The following is an 18224-nucleotide window of genomic DNA, read 5'->3' on the forward strand; positions in this document are numbered from 1 at the left end:
TAAAAGCGTCAGTGTGGAGAGACAGAGAGATAGAGGGTCACAGGCTGTTTCCTCAGGAGACTCCACCATCACTACGCCTGTGTACCTGCATTATGAGGAGGGGGAGGACAAACTGTGGGACACTGCTGTTGCATTTGAACGCGTGCCATGAAATTCCTCCTCTGTGTCCTTCACTGCCTCATTTCACTTTGTGCAAAACACCAGCACCACTAACACCTCCCACCATCCCCAGTGTGATACAGCTGATACGAGCAATTGTGCACCTGACATTCCTGCCTGTGTGTGTGTGTGTGTGTGTGTGTGTGTGTCTCATTTGTTCATTATTCACCACACATTAAGAGCTGAGTGAGGATCATTCTACAGCCTGTCACAGCCAGAGGTGGAAAATAAATAAATAAATATACTTGTTTTACTGTAATTGAGTTGTTTAAAAGTCATTTTTTAAAAATGTATCATTTTCTTTTTACTTAAATATGAGGTTTTTTTGGAAGTAACTGCACGTTGGTACATTTTAAATCACTCATCATCTGAGTAAAACAAATTAAAAATAAAATCATTAACTTTAGCTGGGAACAGGTGAATGAATGAAGGACTTTTAACTGCTACTCTGACTTCATTACCTGTACTTGAGTACATTTTTAGATCAGTACTTTTACTCGTACTTAAGTAAAAATACCAATATTTTGATAACATTTCACTGGAGTAGAATATTTCAGTACTCTGATGAAGACAATCCACTGAACAAAAACAAACAAACAAACATAAAACTATCGAAATTGATGTTTTAAATGTACTTTATTCACTTATATGTGTTGTTACCTCAACAACAGATGTTACCATTTTTATAACAACCTGTTTTGACTTTGAATGATGCTGTCAGTTCTTCTTATTATAATAATAATAATAAAGGATAAACATGGCTCAGATTAGTAAACAAACCATATTTATTCCACTACTTCATTTACCTGCTCTCATATATATTTAATGCAGCTCCTTCTTCTTCTGCCCTCACACAGTGACAGTACATCATCATCATCATCGTCATCATCATCAGTGGCGGCTGCAGGTGGACGAGGTTCAATCCCCCGCGCGTCCACTGCGCGGCGCACTCCTCCTGCGTTTGGCCCGAGTAGGAAGTGCAGCCTGCGGTCGCAGTGAATTGAAAGTACGCCATAAATATGGCGCCAAAAGAGTTTTCAAGCTCATGATAAAAGCCGATTTTTTTTTGTTGGTGGACTCTTGTGTTGTCTGTTGTGTTTTTTTTTGTGTGTGTGTGAAGGTGGGAGGAGAGCTTTGGAGACAGGACCCGCCTGTGCAGCAGTGGATCAGCGGTGGATCAGCGGTGGATCAGTGTGCACGGCCACTGTCCACAGCGCAGTCAAGACGCGGATGTTTTATTTTTTAAAGGAGGGACGTTTTCGAAAGTGGACTGCGATCTTCACTGACTCACCGTCTGGACATAAATAAAGCATCCTTTTTTCTTTTTTTTCCTCCTCCTCTCCATTTTTACCCTCCTCCTCCTCCTTCTCTTCCTCCTCTTGCTCTCCTCTCCGTCCCCTCCTCCTGTACCGCTGGCACCGGAGAGGAAAACACAGTCGTCGGGGTTTTGACACCACCTCCTCCACCTCCTCCTCCACCTCCACGTTCGGAGCTGCGAATGCGACATGCTTGACTGTGAGCGCAGCGGCGCAGCTGTGCGCACACGCTGAGCACCAGCGCCAAACACTCACTGCGCGTGTTTGTGTTGAAGGCTCCAACTTTACTGTGACACTTTGTTTTTCAGGAGCGGGAGGGAGAGGGGGTTTGATGGTTGATGGTTGGGGGGGCCCCCTGGATGTTGGATTTTATTTGGGATTCTGTTCTGTGGACGCGGCGCTGTCAACGCGCACCGTGAAAGGGAAGTGGAGCGAAGGGAGGGGACGGGTCCTGACTGTCACCCAGCAGCGTGGACTCACACCGAGGAGCAGCAGCCACTGAGGGCACCGAGCGGGGGGGTGGTGGGGAGGGGGGGACTGAGCGGAGCTCCACTGAGCTCCACTGGGGGAAACTACATGTACATGTGCGGGGATCTCAATGAGAGCCTGAACTGCGCCGTCTCTGCACCCGAGGCGGACTCCGCCATCAAGGTAAAGCAGCTGCGTGTGTGTGTGTGTGTGTGTGTGTGTGTAGGTGTGGGTTGAAAATGTGGAAGAAAAAAAAAAAGTGGGAGTGTTTGCACGCGCAGAAGTGCTACATCAGTGCTAGGCTAACAGCAGCCTGAGCTTGGCACGCACTTTTACAGCGGGGCTGTTACAGTGTTGCCTCCCCGCACACATTGATGGGGGAGTGTGTTGTTTATTTTTCTGTGTGTGTGTGTGTTATGTGTTGTGTTTGCAGCCTGCACGTGCACGCGCGCACGCTGGGGTGAAATGGACCGGGGTAAACTTGACCATGTTTGTGCTGCAAAACGTAGCGTGAACGCGCCTCCCGTGGGAAATGAGTGAGTTGGAGGAGTGTCCAAGAAGTGCTGTTATTTATTTATTTATTTATTTATATATGCATAAATGTGTATATTTACATACGTATATATGTGTTTGTTTTTGTGCGTAATTGCAACAAATAGAGAAATGTAAGTTGGACTTGAATTTGACAACACACACACAGGTTTGTATAGCATTCATAGTGAGGACACAGTGACATAATTCATTACCTATAACCCATTACTCTACCTTTAACCCTCACAGCTAAGTGTCTAACCCCTAACTCCTAAAACCAGGTCTTAACCCTGGGTTAAGAACCTCACTTCCTTAGATACATAAGTTGTTTTGGTCCTCACAAAGATACACATACAAGAACACACACACACACACACACACACACACACACACACACACACACACACACACACACACACACGTACAGTATAGCTGGCAGTGGATGATGTGACATGGAGTTGTGTAGGTGAAGGGTGGTGGCACCAACCGTTTACTCTCTGGATTATTTGCAGCTTCCTTCTCCTCTAGTTAATAATAAAAAAAAAAAGGTGTGTGTGTGTGTGTGTGTGTATGTGTGGCAGGTTTAGGAAGACTGAGCACGCAGCCACACACACACATCAACGAATTACAGCAGCTCCTCACTGCCTCCTCCTCCTTGTGCTGTGCAGATCTAGCTGGTTTTATAAGAAGTGTGTGTGTGTGTGTTGTTTACCTCATCTAAGCCACAACACTATCTGTATTCCTGGGTTGATGTAGGAGTGAGTGAGTGAGGTGTGTGTGTGGCTGTTATGTCGTTGCACTGCAAACAACACAGTGATGTCACATGTGGATGCAGGTGCTTCTCATGCTGCTGCTGGTGATGATGATGATGATGATGGTGGGAGTCAGATGTGAGCAGGATTAATGGGGTGTAAGTGGGGCATTTGCCTCCAGGGTGATGTGACGTTGGTGGCTACCTCCTCGTTATAATCGCCCTGGAGAAAACCTCCACACGCCGATGTGATGTTTGCTTATTATTATTAGTGCTGATCCTTAATATGAGCAGTTCATCCAGTTTTTTACTGGTTTATTATTTTTTTTTTTACACATTTTCTTTCTCCATGCACGAGGCCTGTGAGAGTGAACATCATGCTCTGTAGTCTTGAATCAATTAAGCAGGAATCATCTGGGGGCTTGTTAAATGTTCCCGGTTGTGACAGCACAGCCTCTCTCTGCACACACACACACACACACACACACACACACACACACACACACATGCAGAAAAGCTTGACTTTTGCACACATAGTGTGGCTCTCGTACACACTGTAAACACAGATTTAAATAAAGACGTATGCATCATTCCTCCTCACACACACACACACACACACAAGCCTCCTCCTGCTGGGTATGAAACCGGAGATGAGTCATGGTGTGTGGGGGCATAACAGCTCCGTCTCAATCCCTCTATCCCCCCCCCCTCTCTCTCTGTGTCTTTCATATCTTTTCCTGATGCAGTGCCATCTCCTTTTCACTCATTCTCATTACCTCTCCCTCCCTCCTTCCCCTTCCTCCCTTCTCCTCATCTCTCGCCTAGAGACAGCGGTTGTTTACAAGCGATCAGGGAAGGAAGGGTGCTGTTGTTTTCAGCTCTCCTTCCTCTTTTTCCCCTCCATCTTTTCTTGTGTGTGATGTGAAAAACAAGCACGCAGAGAGACATGTGTACATAAGCACACATGTGGGTGTGGTGTAGTGTGTAGTGTGTCTGCTGCATTAAGCTGCTGCGCTCTGATTGGTTGGAAAAGGGGGTAAGGACCCCCACGTGGTGTGGTGTATGGCATTAGCAGTCGTACGTAGTGACGAGGCACAGGAGGAGGATCACGGATGACGTCACGTATACTGTACCTTCACACACACACACACACACACACATGCATATCCCTCCATGTGCAAGTGCATGTTTTTACAGTCACTGCACAGTGAAGGCTGCAGGGCAAACGTGTGTGTGTGTGTGACTCACGAGTACGTGATGTCACATAAGAAGCAGCTGAGCTGAAGGGCTTATGTGTGTGTGTGTTTGTGTTTGTTTTTCTGCTGTAAACACTGACCTTGTCCAGGCTAGTTGTCCTTTATAGAGTTGTTATTATTATATTATTATTGACTTTATTTAATAATTAAGGTTTATTTTGCATCATAAATACGTTTTATTGTGAAGTAGACGTCGTTCCGTATCAAAACAAACAGCCTTTACTTTGAAATTTTGTTACATGTCATTCTGAATATCTATTGTTGTTATAATTTTAAGCTACTGAACAGTTGTTTTTGTTCTCTACATCGCCCCCTCTTGACCAGACTAGTAACTATCGCGATATATTATTTTCATATTATCGCAGTTTAGGTTTAAAGTTGATGGATAGGCATTAACATATCCACAGTTATGGTTAATAGTGATAAATAGTTTTTATTTCAAACACGTGCAGAATTTACATCTTGTAGTAGAAGTATACACTTATGTTATGATGTTATCCCATCACCCAATATTTACATATTCACTGTAATTTCTATATGTTCAAGAATACACGTGGCTTTAATTAGAATTAAGTGTGTTATCTCACTGATGGACAGGCTGACAGATGCTGCCTGAGCTCCTGATGGAAGACTTTCAGCACCGAGTGTTTGTGTTTGTGTGGAGAAAAGATGGAGAAACATAAAGTAAACAACAGACAGAAACAATATGTCCGACTCTCCTCTGCTGTTTGAACACCTGCTGATGCACGTTTGAAATACGCCGCTTATTCACAGATAGTCGAGCTGAGAGTCAGAGGAGGTGCAATTGCACTTCTGTCTTTAGTGTTTTTAGCTGAGTTTAAAGACCTGGTTTATTGTGTCGAGGAGGAGGAGATGTTGTGAGTGTATGAAAGATGACAGGAAGGAGGGATGGATGGACAGAGGAGGAGGGGGGAGGTGCAGGTAGATAAAGAGGTGGGGAGGTCACAGGGAGTGAAGGACAGAGTTCTCCTTCACTCCCTTCCAGGAGCTAATGAACTCCTGATGGCAGCATGAACGGGAGCCATGGATCAATGCTCTCTCTCTTTCTCCTCCTGGGCTTTTTGGTGACGGCCCAAACCTCTCTGACTGCTGCTCACCTCCTTCACTGTTTGTCAGCAGTTTTCCAGAGAGCAGGAGGTCTAGTTAGAGAATAATTTGGGCCTTGGTCTCTCTTCTTTCTTACTTTCTTTCTTTCTTTCTTTCTTTCTTTCTTTCTTTCTTTCTTTCTTTCTTTCTTTCTTTCTTTCTTTCTTTCTTTCTTTCTTTCTTCTATCTCTTCTTCCTCTCTCATTCCAGCTCCTATAATAGTGCAGCAGCAGCAGAGGCAGTGACACCGTCAATAAATATTCTCTTAATGTTCTGGTGGTGGTTTGGAGGCAGCGAGGTGATAAAGAAAATCTATTTGACTTCTGTAGCGCGTGAATTTGGCATCGATTTTTTTGCATAAGTATGTTCTCGGAGTATGTGAGGAATAACGGATGAGGAGGAGGAGCTTTTGCTGAGCTTAAGTGGCTTAACACCTTAGTATACAATAATATGACATATCATAAGTCCTTTTTGTCACTCCCTCCATCTTCCCTCGCTAATATCTCCATGTCCCCTACAAGTTCTTACGACACCACTGGAAACCTCCTCCCCCCTCCCTCCCCCTCTCCTGGCCATGTGCGTTTGTTATTAATGGAGCCGGCAAACCTTTGGAGCCACATCCAAAGGTCTGTCTGCGTCTGTTTTGCATGCTTTCTGTGTTTCACTTCTCACTGTTCGATACCCATCGCGATCGCTGCCTTGATCTTATAGATCAGGGCGTCTCAAAACTCAAATGAATCACCATCACGTCACATGCTGGAATAAAGGGGCAGAAGAACTCACTCATTGAAACACTTTTTGGACAATTCTACAGCCATAAAATCAAAATAAATCCAGTTTGCCTCATTATCATGATGCTCATAAGAGGGGTAACCATCGCAATGACTCTGAAGCTGTTAAATTAGGGTAAAAATCCTGCATAGTTCTGCTTTAAAAGCAAAATTGGGACCCAGCACCTGTTTAGCCGTCTAAAGAGGAGATGACGTCATGAGGCAGTTTTATTTTAGTACAGCCTTAGACTCAAACTGAATTTAATTTAAATAATAAAAAACACATCATTAATTCATTGATGTGTATTTACACACTGTTTTCACACTCTACACTTTATTTATAGTGGTCATGGTTGCTGCTATAATATATTTTTTAGTTGCTTATTTTCTTAGCGTCGTCAGAGGAGAAGCCTTAGCTCCCACAAGCAAAACACGAGAGGACAACGGTTCACGTTTTTTATTTGACTCCCTCCCACCACAGTGTGGAACTGATGGGAACGACAGCGGTGATATCAGCATCAGAGAGAGTGACTCATGACTGCTCTCTTTAAGTGGCACTGTGCCTTCCAGTTAGTCAGGATGTGTGTGTGTGTGTGTGTGTGTGTGTGTGTGTCACACAGGCTGCCTTTGGGAATACTCTTCATCCTAAAGGCCAGTTAATCCATCGTAGCTGTAGAGAAAAGGAGGTGAGTCATGTGTCGGTAAATCTAGTTCTCTCACAAACACTAATCCAGAGACCTTTTCAAATTAAAAGTGCAGGTTTTTCAGTGCTCACATTTACAAAATATAGAAAAGAAAATATAGAAAGTAAGAAAATTAAAAATCCTTAACTAAGTGAGAAAGACGGTCACACACAGACGTGTCCTGAACTATGAACCTGGGATGTGATGGATGAAAGAATGATTAAGTGCTTTAAAAGAGATAAATATGTACATAAACAGATAAGCAGCATTTAAACAGGTGATAGCAGATGGACAAGTGTTTCTGAAACTCTTCTTCATGGATCTAAAGATTCAGATTGTGTGTGTCTGTGTGTGTGTGTGTTTGAAGTCAAATATGAATGACACGATACGTGACATTACAGAGTGCAGAGTCGACACGCACAAATTTAAACATGCACCCACACTGTGACATTTTTATTCTTTCAACTCATTCATAATAGTTTCCCTGTGTCTCCATCTCTCTCTTCCTCTTCTCTTCTCTTCTCTCACTCTGTCTTTTTTCTCTCTCTCTGCTCTTTCAACCTCACTTTATGAATCCTTTTGATTCGTTTCTTTGGTGCCTTTGTCACCTCTCCTCACCTCCTCTCTCACCTGTCAAACATGTCTGTGCGAACCGCTTTCTTTTTGCCTCACACTTTCTCTCTGTCCAAAAATAGCTGTGTGTGTCTGTGTGAGAGAGAGAGAGAGAGAGAGAGAGAGAGAGAGAGAGAAGGTAAGTGTGTGGTGTGTGTGTGTGTGTGTGTGTAGGAGGAAAGTGAAGGAAAGAGTGAAAATAGTCTCTGACTTGTGTGTCCCTGTGGTGCAGTGTTCCCTGCCTCTTTCATACCTTCTACATTGTTGTTGCTTTTTCTTACATTTGCACATTAACATTTACACACAAACACACACACATACACAGAACTATTCTTTTTTAGTACACTGCATGGATTTAAACAGTATAAACAAAGCACATTATCCTTAACCCCGACTTTTAACCTCAGCACAATGTATAATATAACCTTAACCGGGTCTCCAGGAAGTAGAGACTGGTCCTGACAAGGTCAGTGTTTATGCCAGAGAAGGTCCCACACACACATACACAGCCTCTGTGCGATGGCTTGTTATGAAGCAATTTATATGCAAGGACTCTTTATCAAACTGACTGACCTCTGGCTCCACGAGGAGAGGAGCTCTAAGCACCAGTGTCTCTCTCTCTCTCTATTGTTGTTCTGTGTGTGTGCAAACATGCAGCAGCCACAGATCAACTTAATCATCTGCACTTATGATCTCCATCTAAAGTGTTTGTTAAAGAAAACACTAATGTATATATACTGTATATTAGTGTGTGTGTGTGTGTTTGCAGTTCCAGCAGTTACTTGACTTTTTGTGTTTACTGTCGATGGACCATCGTCTGCTTTTCTTGACAGCCACAGACTGCCTACTCACCCCCAGAGAGTGTGTGTGTGTAGTGTGTGTGTGTTTGGGCCAGTCTCTTAATAATAGATCTCGCCGTGGTGGCAGCAGCCATTGTTGCACGCTGACATTAAGTGCTGCAGAGTGCTGCGAAAGAGACACTGACCCACATCAGTGCTGCTGCCCCGAGGTAAATGCACTGTCATCTACAGACAGAGGGACAGATGGTGGACAAATGCACAAACATGCAGAGTCCAGGAGAGACAGACAGGTGGCAGGGTTATAGACGGAGAGAGAGAGAAGTGAATAAAACTGAAAAAGCTGAATGATCTTAAAGTAATTTCTCTTTTCTTTCTTCTTTAAAAATAAGACCTTTTTTCAGCTTCCAGTGTACGATTTTATTTTGCATAATCAGGAGTGAGGAAAATAATCAATATTTCATGTGAGTGACTTGAAAATGCTGCCTACATACAGTCTTAGTGATTTATATTGATGTTGCACAAGGTGCATCTTGCATCTTATTTCAGATTCTTTGCAGTTGAAAGCATATTATTTTAAGTCTCTATTATTGTGGTTTGGATAATCGTCACATTGTCCTCTCCGTCGCTTAGTCGCACCGAGTTCTCGCGAAAGCTGTGATGGATGTTTTCGCCGCTGTTTTACGACGTGAACAATTGACACGTTAATTGAAAATGAAAAAAATAACGAGCACTCTCAGCCTTCATTGTTCTCACCTGCACAAATGAACAAACCCCTAAAAATCAAAGAAATGTTCCGAGGTGAGAATAAGCTGCGATAATAGCACGCTGTGAGCGAGTGGATACACTCTGAAACGTGCAAAAACTGTCTCTCTGTGCTGAAGCGTAGACTTGTAAACTGTGGATCCAGATCCTCGCTTTAAAGTTTGACTCCGTGATTTCTTCCCCACCTGCGGCTCAGTGTCCACGCTCAGCCGTTCCCCCCTCGGCCTGATCCGATGCACGTGTGAGCGGAAGAACCAGTTCCATTTTAAACGCTGCACTCTCGACAGTGTCACAGTCCGCCAATTAATTAGCTCCCCAGGCGACTTGGCTTTTCCCAGCATGCATTAGTCACTGTTTGTCTTTCTATTTTTCAAACCGCACCACCGTGATCATATGTGAGACCGACAGGAAGTAGTGTCCCCACGTCGGCGTCTTCCTGACTGTGTCCCCCATTAAACATCCTTAAACTTGCACTATTACATTTCCTTTATTAACTAAGGAGGTTTATATACAGTATTTTGTTGAGCCACTTTGTTCATGCACAGAGTCAACACTCACACTGCTCGCTTATTATTTGAATTAATGGGCTCATAAGCAAAGCTGCTGGGGTTTAATATTACATGGTGTTTACAGCAGGATGTAGGAAGTTAAAGGTTGTTTATGTTCTTGTGCTGCTACTGTACTTACAGATTGTATATTCTTTTCACTGATGAAGCTTCTCTCCGTTAATCCCTAAAAACGTCATTAGTTCCTTTTTAGTTAATCCAGCAGACCTACAGTGTTATTTACACGTCGGCAGTGTTCAGTCGCACCAAAAGCCGCATAAGATTTACGATACGGTCGTGTTTAATTTCGTCCGATTGGCTTCTCTGGTTTGTACGACATGGGTTTCATTAAAAGCTGACAGCTGCTGCTGCCTGCAGCTATTGTCCTGCTTCACTCTGACAAAGTGCAGATTGGAACAGTTCTGCTTCAGTTATGACATCATCACACTGCAACTAAACAATGCCACGTCTGTGAGACGCTAAAGCAGCACTAAGTAACATCTCCACCACTCATTTTATACTTGTATGAAGAATTAAAAGCCAACTTCACTTGTTCTTTGCGCTCCCTCATTTGTTCTTTACTCCTTCATTTGTTATTTGTGCTCCTTCACTCGTTCTTTGCGCTCCTTCACTTGTACTTTTCGCTCCCTCATTTGTACTTTGCGCTCCTTCAATTATTATTTGCGCTCCCTCACTTGCTCTTTGCACTCCCTCACTTGTACTCTACACTCCTTCACTTGTTCTTTGCCCTCCTTCACTTGTACTTTGCGCTCACTCACTTGTTCTTTGCCCTCCTTCACTTGTTCATTGCGCTCCCTCACTTGCAATTTATGCTCCCTCACTTGTACTTTGCACTCCCTCATTTGTTCTTTACGCTCCTTCAGTTATTCTTTGCACTCCTTCACTTATACGTTGCACTCCCTTATTTGTTCTGTCACACTCCTTCACTTGTACTTTGCACTCCCTCATTTGTACTTTGTGCTCCTTCAATTATTCTTTGCGCTCCCTGACTTGTTAGGAAGTTAAGATGTTTCCAAACCCTGACATTTAGTTTGCTGGATTTACATGACATTGTACATTTAGTGCATCTTTTCCACTTCTCATCTCTCAATAGAGAGAACAAGAAACATCTCAATCTCTCACGTCCGGCCTCTGGTTCGCTGCAGAGATTGAGACGAGGGCTTGGTGATGCAGAGACTTACAGTTTGACCTGGAAACTGAGGAACGTGAGCATTGAGTGGAGGTGGAAAAGGAGGAGATCAGGTGGAAAAGGAGGGCAGTAAGTGAGGCGTAGTGACGGAGAGATGGAGGAAATAAACTCCTGAGAATGTTCTGAGCAGTTGCAGAGCTGTAAGTCTGCCTGATGCCTGAGGTGATGCAGCTCCATGAGAGAAAGGGAGGGAGAGACAGTGACATTTTCAATTACCGTCAATACTTTACCCAAACGAGTGCTTCACTTACACACACACACACACACATGTGGAAATGTGGGCAAGAAGTTGAAGAGACTGTTCTGTCAGCTCATAATTACAGGCTCAGGCCTCGTGACAGTTGAGACGCTGAACCCCAGCCAGTGAAAAAAACTGAATCAATCAGTCAAAGTTTGTCCTTACATGTACAAGGGGAATAGGGCATGGAGGTGTTGTGGAAATCACTGGAAAATCATCAGAATTCACTTCACTATCTGAATAAACTCACCATGTACAGAGCAGGGGGTCAAACTCGGGGGGACAAGAACACAATATTTCATCATGATATTAAAAAGTTAAGCTATTCATGATGATATTTCACAGACTTTCAAAGTAAAAGTCCTTGTTTTGATGTAAACTTCACAACAGAAACATATTTATGATGCAAAAGTAATCTATTTGTGTAATTAAAACACCAAAGCTTTTATATATGTCATTTAATTTAATAATGCAATAGAGTTAAATAATAACTGGGGGACTTTACTGAGCAGAGTGATGAATCAATCCAACCCACAACATTTTAAGTGGACCTAATTTAACTTATTACTCATATATTTGACAATTTACTTCATAACACCTAATATTTCTATGTCAGAATGTTCCAGTACTGTAGTTTTATTTTGTAAGAAAATCCGAGAGACTTGATTTAAGTTGAATTTCCTTTGAAAAGGTGTAGGAGCAGATCCTACTCATTCATTCTTTTTTTTGTCTTTAATGTACACTGACACCAATTCTGGCTTCTACTAAATCCTCGTTTTTTGGAGTTCTTTTATATAACTTGAATTTGATTGAATTTGAGCTTTCTTTCCCACATTGACACAGTAACACGGTGCCTGTGGTTTGTTGCTCTTGACAAAGCCTCACTGTTGCTGTGGGAGATCCTTGTCAAATCTACTGGGAGTCGGCAGGACACTGTATCATCTCTCTCTCTCTTTATGTGTATATATACAGTATATATACATGTATATATCTCGCTCTCTCTCTGTGGTCAGATTGGAGTCGAGTGTATTGTCATCTCTGCGTGTGTTGTTGGTGATCTGGGCCACAAGACGCTAATAAAGCAAGTGCTCAGTGACGAAGTTTCCTGGAATGACTTGTGTGTGTGTGTGTGTGTGTGTATTTGTGTGTGAGGTTCATGCTGTTCTTTTTTTCTTTCTTCCACCTGAACAACAAGTGCAGTCACTCAGTGAATCAGGTTTCTCATCCTTGAGCACAATTGAGTTTGTTATGCAACTCTGCAAAAACACTGCAGGACGAGGAGAACGTTTCAGCGTCACAGAGAAGAAGAACTGAACCCAGTTTTTATATCTGCTGTAGTATCTTTAGCTAATGAAAACCATTGATGGGTGAACCCTTAATCAAAGAATTAGTTTGCTCAATTCATAAAGTGAATTCGAATTCCATAAATTGTCACCCAAGTATCGTGATACAAATCCAATTGAGACAAAAGCACGAGAAATAACTCCATAAAGTAGTTGTAAAGAGTTTCATTAGAGGATTCATGTTAAGAAAACATGTCAACATGTTTTGTACTGCGAACATTTTCCTCTGTGTGGTCAGGAATGAGAAGCAAGTGGACTGGTTAAACATGAAAAAGGGAAAGGAAAAGGAAAAACCCAAGTGTGGTTTAAGTGTGGGTCGCCTCAGAGTTTAATGGGCGAGGGTGTGTGTGTGTGTGTGTGTGTGGGGGGAGGGGGGGGGGTGCAGAGTTAAAGCCAGACAGACGTACCTGCAGGAAGTCAATGATGTACTTAACCGATGTCCTCACAGGCGGCACGATGAGGTAGAGGCAGACCGAAGAGGAAGAGGGAGAGACTCGACTCAGCACGGCTGAGAAAGTCAATAATGTACTTAACCTTACTCAACACGCTCCCCGTGTCCCTGTTATTGTAAGGCAGGGGTGACCGTGAAGGGAGGGAGGTGAGACAGAGACAGACAGAGAGAGACGGCAGGACGTGGGGATGGAAACAGTCGGAGGCGGCGAAGAAGAAGAAGAAGAAGAAGCGCTGAGCGTAAATGTCAGAGTCGTTCCCCCGTATGTGTGGTGGAATATCCCGGTTTTACGGTCGCATAAATCTCACGTCCCCTCACAGAAGTTTGTATCCCTCATCCTCCTCTTCTTTTTTTTGAGTTCTTGACTTCAGCTTCATTTCTCTCTCTGTCAGACTCTTACTTGACCTTCACCCTCCTCCTTTTCTTTTTTTCCTCTTCTCTTTCATTGCTCCTTCATCCTTCTGGGAAAATATATAATGAAATATTTCATCCTCAGGCTGCGTTGACTTTTCGCTCTAATCCTTTATTTATCAGCGCCGCTTCTGTTACAATCCTCCGAGTTTCTGCGAGTAAAAGAATTTGGTGTTGAATGGTTATGTAAACGTCATCAGCAGGTAGTTTTCTCTCTGCCGCTGGCGAACGATTGTCCTCGTTCAGTTCAGGACGTTCAGAAACAAACGTCTGAATCATCCTGTGCTCTGATGAAGCACCAATGTGAACACTATGTTCACTTAGAGTTGTGCACAGATCTGTTTTAAGTGCTATTTTTTGAACAAAAACAGGCGAAAAGGAATTATTTGCCTTGTTTTTCTCTTTAAACAACATGTATGACGTTTGCATTTTAGAGACTTCTTTGTTTCTGTCTTTTTTTTCACTCCTGTTGACTTCTGTAAAGTCACTTTTGAGTTAGAGCTGCAACTAAGGATTACTTTCTTGATTAATCGAGTAATTGTTTGATAAAAATGATTCCGTTATATGATTTCTATGATATATATGGAGCAAAGAAACCAAAAAACGTCTTTAAATCTTTTAAAAAAACACTCAAACGGATAGATTATCAAAATAGTTGACAATTAATTAAGACAATTAATTCAGTTATCGATTCGGAAAATGCATAAATAAAAGTACTATAAGATGAACTAGGACATGGGCAAATAATAGGTGCAGTAAAATAGTTAAAGTTAAATTCAGTAAAAGGAGACTAAACGGTAGAATAAAATAATTTGTCAGGTCCTAAAATGAAGTAAAAAGAGTTTATATAGATCAGAAATTGTGTTTTAATTCTTTAAAAGACACTCAAACTGTTTAATCCATTATAAAACTAGTTGAATAGTCAGCATCTCTCTTTTTCTCTGTGCGCATAATTGAATTAGACGTAGATTTGGTATCTAATAATATTTGCTAAACAGTTATTTTTGAGTCCAGTACTTATTGCTCTCATTTAAGTCTCCTCTCCAGGCTTTTAGCCAGCAGGGCGTCCGGGCGTCCTGGGGACGTACTGTACTGTACTGAGACCACGGAGTAAAAACAATGAAAAGTGCGCTCTTGAGAATCTGTCAACGGTTTACTAAGATCTACTCGGATCTCATCGATTCGCAACCCTGTATTTCATCGCGACTGCACTCGATCCTCGTCGAATGTGGGGATGAACCTGCGCACAGAGAAATTATATATTCCATCCATATGAAGCGGCCGCTTACAGTTTCCGGATGGCAAAAAAGCCTGCTCCTCTCTGTCTCTGAACAGAGCAAAGTTAATTTTCTGTTGTTGTGAAATAAGGTGAACTGTGTTTGATAAATTAATTGTTGTGTATTTTCATCCCTGATGGAGGCAGATTCATCACATTTTTAATCCCACAGTCAGTCAACCCTGTGCTGTTTCATTGTGCTGATGCATCACTGTTTCCTCTGCTTTGTCACTGTCACTTAAAACAGTAAATAGTATGAAAAATGGGAGCATTGTTGTGTGTCACATTGTGAAGTGTTGTTGTGTTTACATCAGCATCTCAGTGTGACAGAGACAGAAGAACCTGATTTATGTCGGTTTGATGCCACACTCAGCTGATACAGGGGTCATTAAAGACGGAGTCACAGTTTACAGTCTTATTTACAGTCAATGGTGATCACGTCTGTGTGTCCTGACATCCTGGTGTCGTCACTGCCATTATTGCCATGAACGCTTTTTCCTGTGTTTTCTTCTAACTTTTCACTTTTCACTTTTCTCTTCCTCGACAGATGGAGAGCGAGAAGAAGAGGAGGAAATACTCGACGAGCAGCAATGACTCTGACACCACTGACAGTAAGTTAGAGCGGGATTCACTCTGTGTGTGTGTGTGTGTGTGTGTGTGTGTGTGTGTGTGTGTGTGTGTGTGTGTCTGTGTATGTGTGTGTGAGAGAGGAAAAAAGAATAAAAAGCTAAAGTGTCAGAGAAGCAGAGTCTCTGTGTTACTGCCGCACAGTCAACTACACTCAGTGATTCTACTCCACTTCACATACACACTGTCTCACTCCTGTTCATTAGATTCACTCTCACACTTTACTTATTTGGTCCAAAACCTTCAGACTTTTTCAGTTTCATCCAAACCTCAAAAATAATGAGGTGTGAAAGAGTTTGTCCTTTTGGACCAGGATTTGTAATTATTATGGTTGTTAACAATATAAATGTGTAGATTAATCATCTATCAGCGTTTTCCCCCTCTTTAAACTAGAGTTATATTGTCGTTTAGGGTGAAACAATTACCCGAATAATCAATTATTACATCTTTTGATCATCGATTTATCAGTTTGAGGGTTTTTTTTATTATTAAAACAAGATTTGTGATCATTTTATTGTCGTAAATAAATATGTTCTGCATTTCTTTGCTCCGTATCGCAAAGAAATCATTAAAACTGAATAACTGAAAAATGAATCAACATTTTTTAACGTTTTCTGACATTTTATGGACCAAACGATGGCTCCATTATGAATATAATAGTTAGCTGCAGCTCTAATTGTAATGTACTTTACAAAATAAAAGCATGACAGACACAGCAGTAAAAACACTGCGTGTTAAAAGCCATTCTGAATAAATATCTTTTCGGTTTGGATTTCTGCCGTCGCTCCACCTCTCACTCTGAGCAGAGCTGAGAGGAGAATCATTTGAAATCATTATCCACTCATGGCTCTCAACTTACATTTCCTCTTCCTCCTGTTGTGGCAGTAAATGTTGTGTCAGTGTGTTTTTAAATGTGTCGTCGTGGGCCAAACGTGTGTGTGGGTGATGCATATGTGCTCAATACATGTGTGTGTTTGCAGCCCCATATATTATTTCTGTGTTTATGTGTGTGTGTGTGTGTGTGTGTGTGTGTGAGTTGTTCAGACGTCACGAGTAAAATTAGCGCAGTGGCAGCGCTGCTGTGGTGAGAGGGGAAATATGTTGAGTGGGAGGCATCACACACACACACACACACACACACACACTTCACAGACACACACAGAGTCATGGTTACAATGTGCTATATTACAAAGTGTTGGCAAATTTGTTTCCCGTCATCATGCCACTGTGAGGTAATTTAATTACCAAATGCGACGCCTGTTTCTTCAAAGAGCACAAATGAAAACACGCTTTTGAATCTTTCTGTTTGTGATCGGAGAAAATAAAGTATGTTGTTATAACAGCATGAATGAAAATGCTTCTTCTCTTCATGTCGGCGTATGTACGTAAGTGTGCCGCTGATTGAAGAGGTGGGCGTGATATTGGCTTCATTGTCTGTTTAATGGCCATTAGGTTGAGTATTAATGAGCTTGTAAAAGGACCACAGTGAACTCCACTGCGTAACTTTATGTTGTCGTTACTTATTACGCTCTCTAATAGATCCACATCAGTTTAAGTCTAAGTATTTAAACACTGTCCACGTCCTATTTCGACCACTTTTGATGAGCTTTGATAAATTCCCTTCCCTTGCTGCTGCTGCTGCAACGTCCGTCCATCGTCTGGTGCTCTGTCCTCCACATGAGAGGTCACAGGGGTCACTCCCAGCTGACTCAGGTCCATCAGGCCAACACACATAATCGGTTTGAAGCTTTTTTCATGATTAAAACAAGATTTCTGATTGTTTTAGCTTCTTAAATGTGAATATTTTCTTGGTTTCTTTGCTCCACATAACAAAGAAATCATCAAAACTGAATCAAGACGTTCAAGAACATCGTAATTTCCAGGTTTGACAAACACTGATCAACGTTTTTTAACATTTCCTGACATTTTATGAACCAAATCGAGAAAACTAGAAAAGCACTCGGAGAGCGCAGACCTCTGCCAAGGCAGCTCAGCTCCCCACAAAATAGTGATAAAAATAGTGATAGCATCTACGGATCACACCGAAAATTTAACAGACAGACAGACACGAACTCCGGTGAAAACAACAATAATCCACTTATTAGTTGATTATGAAAATAATCCTGAGCTGCAGCTCTAATTCACATCACAAAACCCAGGAACACACACCAGGTTCCGACCCGGTCGTGACCCAGGGTCTTTAACCAGATTATATGAACACTATAAACTCATTCTGATGCAAATTTAAAGTTTCTCCTCCGTGAGCATGAAGTTTGATCCGCAGCCAAGGCCCCTGTTCTTCATTTTACCCACTTAAAGATCAGTGTTTTGCACTCATGAATACACATTCTTAACAAATCAAACCCACATTAAGGCCTTTACGCTTTATGCTCTGCCCTCACGTGAGTTGGAACACTCGTGTCGGTGCTAATTTTTTACGTTTTTTTTTGTCCGCCGCTCCAGGTCAGGTGACCTCGTGGTCCAGGTCGTCCAAAAACATGGGCACCAGCAGCAGCACGTGGGTCCGCCACCAGCACAAGAAACCATCCGAGGTAAGAGCTGGTTTCATTGAAAACAGTCACAGTTTCAGATATTTGTTGTGGCCAACATTTTGTCTGGTTGTTGGGTTTTTCTGCAACGTTTATGGCCTTCATTGTTGAAGTGTGGAGAAATCCTAAAGGTTTCTGGATGCGCTCGGTTGCAACCAGTTGTCCAAACGTAATTGCAGCGCTGCTGAGGATGTGTAGGAAATCAGGGGAAAAGTGCAAACAGCAAATTGGATGATTAGAGACCTTCCATGTTTGGAGATTACGAGAGCTTTAGTGTATATATCAGTTCCCGACTCCGTCCAATGTAAATACAGCCGTCTCTGTCACCGGGGGTTAGAACATCCCAGAACGTTTCCCAT

At 42.4% G+C, this 18224-nt stretch overlaps 1 protein-coding gene across 1 annotated transcript in view; it reads left to right on the forward strand.

The window, feature by feature from the left end:
- Window positions 1-2081: 2081 nt before the first annotated feature.
- jade2 (jade family PHD finger 2) overlaps window positions 2082-18224 on the forward strand; it is a gene marked incomplete at its 3' end in the record, with an annotated part of 121509 nt that continues 105366 nt past the window's right edge. The window contains exons 1-3 of the mRNA XM_083910296.1: window positions 2082-2126; window positions 15237-15300; window positions 17780-17868. Of these exons, the coding sequence (XP_083766422.1) occupies window positions 15237-15300; window positions 17780-17868 (153 nt within the window). The 5' untranslated portion in view covers window positions 2082-2126. The remainder of the gene's footprint in view (window positions 2127-15236; window positions 15301-17779; window positions 17869-18224) is intronic.

This window comes from Microchirus variegatus, assembly GCF_963457635.1.
Source record: "Microchirus variegatus genome assembly, chromosome: 2".
Lineage (NCBI taxonomy): Eukaryota > Metazoa > Chordata > Actinopteri > Pleuronectiformes > Soleidae > Microchirus > Microchirus variegatus.